Here is a 5,545-nt window from a genome sequence, read left to right on the forward strand (position 1 = left end):
GATGGGCAGAAAACTAAAACTAAATGCCACTAAGTCAGAGGTTCTCATTGTTGGAAAACAAAGGAGCCTGGATAAATTGAACATCGGTAGTGTGAAGATTGTTTGAGTTAACATCCCAGTTAGATGTGATAAAAGATATTGGTGTTTATATTGATCCAGGCCTGTCTCTAGATTCGCAAGTGGATTACTGTAATAGCGTGGTAATAGACTCACCAACAGACATCCCCATAAACTACAAACAGTCCAAACTACAGCAGCACCTATTATATCCCTTACCACTAAACGAGACCATATCGCCCCTGTACTCTCATCATTACACTGGCTCCCTATCAAGTACCGGATAGACTTCATTTTTGTGTTGTGTATAAATGTTTACAGAATCAAGCTCCTTCGTATCTCTCCGAACTTCTCACTGTGTACTCCCCGTCCAGAACTCTCAGATCTCAAGACCAATATCTCCTCTCCGTTCTTAAATTTCTCCTTTCTTCCTTTTGCAAGATGTCTTTCCAGTACGCTGGCCCTACTCTGTGGAAATCTCTCCCTCTCCATGTCTCCCACGTGGGAAGCTTTCAAAATTAATTTGAAAACCTTCTTTTTCTCAAACGTCTACTTCTATTCTTTTTGTCATCAGTTTCAGTGTATACTTGTTTTACTATTTTATCCTTTTGTATGTAATGTATGTATGCTTTTATGTACCAGTGGGTGGATAATGGCGTGCTACGAATATCCATTATTATTATTATTATTATTAAATCGGGAAAAGAATTTGTTAATCTATGGTTGAATACAGAGAACTGATAGCCAGGTTATGCCGTTTGGCATCTATGCCTTGTGTGATATACTCTAACATATATTTGTTTCTAACAGTGGTCAGTGTCCATGGCAACCAGACAGCACTGTTAAACGATCTGTTTGCCAACTATAGAAGTGATGTGCGGCCAATCTGTGGGACGGACGCTCCAATAGAGGTTAAAGTTGGCCTGGCTATCCGACAGGTCATGGAACTGGTTAGTGTACTATCATCAAGCTGACATACCTTGCTATATCAGCGCTACTGCTCAAAGCGACGTTAAACAAACTGATGAATCATCCAAAGTCAAAGCGTCAATGAATCATGTGATCCAAGGGCTCACAAAAAAACACGGGGCGGTGGGGTAGCTTAGTGGCTAAAGCGTTCTCTCGTCACGCCGGAGATCCGGGTTCGATTCCCCACATGGGTGCAATGTGTGAAACCCTTTTCCGGTATCCCCCGCCGTCATATTGCCTGAATATTGCTAAAAGCAGCATATAACTAAACTCACTCACACCAACTCACACACAAGGACACACGAAACTGACTATGTGTGAAGCTTGTGATGCGAAGTATTGTCGAAGTTTCTTGTACTTTATCCTATTCCTTATCGCCGGTGTTTTAACATAGGTATGATGATGTGTTTCTGGTCCATTCCAGGATGAGCCCAACCAAATACTGACTGTCAACGCCTGGATTCGACTGGTAGGTATTGCTGAACCCTTTATATAGTAAATGAAATTAATTTAAAACGGTTCCTTTTGGAAAGCATATCACGCATATACAATAAACGCCAAAAGAAACGTTACCCTCCTTCCTTTATGACGGAGGTACCTATCTTCAGCTGGCGTTGTGATGCGTGGACGTCCACCTCTTGGCCTGTCTACGATGACCCCAGTCTCTCTGTAGCGCTCAATAAGTCTTATGACCGTGATATGGTGGCATCCGAGGGCGTTGGCAACAGCATTGTGTGTCGACCCCATCTGCACCATCCTAATGGCTCTTTCTCTCTCTTCATCTGTTAATCGTGGCATATTTCCCGTACTTGTTTATCATATCATGCATTCTAGTCTCTCTTTATACGCTATAGAATCATTCTACACGTGAAATTGATGAAAATACTGCTTGACTATTGCTACGTTTTGGCGATTGAGATATAAAACAAGCAATTCATCTAGACTGGTATTCGGAGAGGAAACAAGCAATTCACCTAGACTGGTATTCAGGAGAGGAAACAAGGAATTCATCTAAATTGGTATTCAGGAGAGGAAACAAGCAATTCATCTAAACTGGTATTCGGAGAGGAAACAAGCAATTCATCAAGACTGGTATTTAGGGGATAAAACAAGCAATTCATCTAAATTGGTATTCAGAAGAGGAAACAACGGGTTTTCAGGTAATGAAACAAGGACAATTGGTCAATATCGAAAGTGAGATACGTTTCAACATTTACGTGGTACTTGAAAAACATATAATTAGAACACTTGGTTGTATTATGTAGGGATGAATACCAACCTTGTTAAAGATTATCTGCTTAAAAACAGAAATGAAACCATCAATATCGCCAATATCCTGGGAAATCCAAACAAAGCCAAACCAATATCTAAATGAAATATTCTTGATGTGAGGTGCCCATGTCGTGCGTCCAGATTCATCCAAAGTCTTTTAGATAAAATATAACTGACAGACAGACAAGAATTTTATTGTATGCAAGGCCTCCGGCCAAAATACAGTTTACAGAGTTATACATAAGTTGTTGTTTTTTATTTCTCTGTGTATCATGTGACGTCACAAGCTTCGTACGTCAGACATTGATTGGCTGCCTTGCACTGAGTGCACGGGACTCATGCTTTCTCGGAGGCACGTGTCACCAGCCAGGGTTATCACTCAGATGATGTAATCTACAACTAAGAGTTAAAAGTCTACACAAATATTTAACTGCCCTTGACATATAAGTAAGTTGAAGAGGGAATCTGCCACATTCACCAAGAACCATATTGTAACAAGTACGTTTGCCAACTTTCAAGAAATATTTACATGTTTTTATCAGGATTTGTTCAATGATTTTACAATGCATGACACGCCAAATTTCCAAACCGTAATAAAGAATAGGTTTAACCATAGGAATAAATATTTTGAAAAGATCAACACATGACAAAGAACCTACTCTGTGTTGGTATCTGTAGAAAGCAGTAAGGGCTTTACTCGCTTGAGAAGCAAGAGTAGTCTGAGCTTTAGTCCATACTAGCCTTGGAGTGAACACAATACCCAAATACCTGTAGCATGAAACAACTTCCAAGCTGGAATGAATTTTATGAATCACTATAAAATAATTATGATACAAGGTGAGCGTATCCTGCACCACCCGTCATAAATATATGCAATCTAGTCAGTTGTTCGCCTGAAATAATTCGGGAACGTATGGTACAAGTCAAAATAGGGAAATGCATCAAAGTCAAGTAACATAACTGTCACATTATTGCATTCCATTTTATTTATATTTGTGTTGTAGAACTGGTACGACTGTCAGATGGTATGGAACGCCACTGAGTATGGGGACATCTCACAACTTATCCTCCCCTTTGAGAAAGTGTGGACACCAGACATTACTCTATATGACACGTGAGTGAGCTACATATATTGAGTGTATTTTTGTAACCTGTATGAGGGCTAATCATTGTACCTTAAAAGAGTTCATCTTCCATATATTCATTTCTTAAGCTTCATCCCCATAAGGCTTAGCTAAGTTACAATGAAAAATAATGAATGTTCCAGTAATGCAGACGAACTTGCTGGCCTCAAGGACTACCGCCCAAAGTTCACCTCGGACGGGTCAGTGACCTACAACTTCCCAACAATTATAACAAGCCTCTGCAAAGTCGACGTCACCTACTTCCCCTTCGACACTCAATCATGTGAGCTCAAGTTTGGTTCCTGGTCCTTCCACGGACTCCAGCTCAATCTCACCAACAGAGCCTCTGCCGGGGACATGTCCAGCTTCAAAGTCAACTCCGAGTGGGACCTGATCAGTGTTCCAGTGGAACGACATGTGGTGTACTACGGTTGCTGCCCAGATCCTTACCCTGACGTGACGTTCTACGTCAACCTACGCCGCAAGCCGTTCTTCTACGTAGTCAACCTACTGTTCCCCTGTATACTGATCACAGCTGTGGGTCTACTGGGCTTCATGTTGCCTCCTGACGCTGGGGAGAAGGTGGCGCTCGAGATCACCGTGTTGCTGTCGCTGGCGGTGTTCATGCTGGTCGTGTCTGACACATTACCGCCGTCGTCGGAAACCTTTCCGTTTATAGGTATGGCAATATATCCATTTTGTGCAATATTCCTAATTTTGAAATCACGTGTCTTACATTTGTTAACAAAAACATTTCGACTGTTCGACTGTTAATTGTTCGACCTACGTGTATGACAAGATGCAACGTTAATACCAGTATAACCCCATAAAGATCTGGGTTAGAATTGGTGTTCAGCAACCCATTTTTGTCCTAAGAGGCAACTAACAGCTCGCTGCCTTGGTTGACACATGCCATTGTATCCAAGTTGCGTAGATCGATGCTCATGATGTTGATCACTCGGTTGTCTGGTCCAGATTTGATTATTTACAGACCAATTAGCTGGAATATTGCCCGTGCGGCGTTAAACACCACACAAACGTAATGAATACCAGAATAATCTTTCACTAATGTCTGCATGGCACGATAGCCTGCTTTCATATAACACTGAAATTCCGATTAAACGATCTAGAGTTCCACAGGGATCTGCATCACAAAAGCAAAACAGTGGACATGCGTCTACTTACCGTTCCCTCACTCCACAGGAATCTACTTCCTGCGGACATCTCAAATTGTGGTCACACGACAAACCTATACATCTACTATGAAACCACTAAACATCCTTTCCCTCCACAGGAATCTACTTCTTTCTGGCTATGATGTTGGTCACCTTCTCCACGGTCCTAACAGTGATCGTGTTAAACGTGCACTTCAAAGGTCAACATGGTAGAGGTGTTCCTCGATGGATGAGGAGTCTGTTTCTCGGGACGCTCGCACAGATCCTTTGTGTCAGGAAAGAAATGCCTGTCCATCCAATGAAGACACCCGTCAACGGTGACAGTGACCTTCACCTCCAAGACTATTCGGTACGAAATGTACAACAAGAGTTCAAAGTCAAGCCAATCGTTACTATAAAATATATTATACTTTCAATTGAAAAACTAGACTGGTGCCTTTTCTATTGTAGATAACATACCGCCATGATGTATGTCGTGAGGTCATGAACAAACTTTGATTGTTATCCTTTAATAATAAAAGCCTTTCCTCCGAAGTCTTCACAGTATATTTATACATTCTAGTCCTAATTTCGCAAAACAAACTTTAACAATAGTAGTAGATAAAATCATTCGATTATCTTTGGGGTGGACGCGCTCTCTTTCATGCTGATACTGGGGTAAAGCTCATAGATTTCAAATTGTTTCAGGGTGATGTCAAAAAGGAACACCAAAATGTACTGAATCATGAAACTGAATTGAACTACCCGAAGAAAGTGATGAACGAACAGCTAATGGTCCTGAAGGAGATCAACAGTCGGTACGCCCAGAAGGATGAGGCTGAAGCTGTAGAAGAGGAATGGAAGAAAGTGGCAGTAGTGATGGACAGATTATGCCTTGTGTTGTTCTTCATTGTCTCTGTAGTCTGCACTTTAGGTATTTTGCTGCAGTGTATTGTAGAAAGTGGATGA

At 41.4% G+C, this 5,545-nt stretch overlaps 1 protein-coding gene across 1 annotated transcript; it reads left to right on the forward strand.

Annotated features, from left to right (window-relative positions):
- The first annotated feature begins 776 nt into the window (after positions 1-776).
- LOC124290978 (neuronal acetylcholine receptor subunit alpha-10-like) lies at positions 777-5,545 on the forward strand. The gene is made up of 6 exons (XM_046727837.1): positions 777-1,007; positions 1,451-1,495; positions 3,303-3,412; positions 3,566-4,101; positions 4,717-4,946; positions 5,285-5,545. The coding sequence occupies exons 1-6, from the start codon at positions 777-779 to the stop codon at positions 5,543-5,545; spliced, it is 1,413 nt and encodes a 470-aa protein (XP_046583793.1).

Source organism: Haliotis rubra, unplaced genomic scaffold (genome assembly GCF_003918875.1).
Source record: "Haliotis rubra isolate DU_JTF1 unplaced genomic scaffold, ASM391887v1 Scf48, whole genome shotgun sequence".
NCBI lineage: Eukaryota > Metazoa > Mollusca > Gastropoda > Lepetellida > Haliotidae > Haliotis > Haliotis rubra.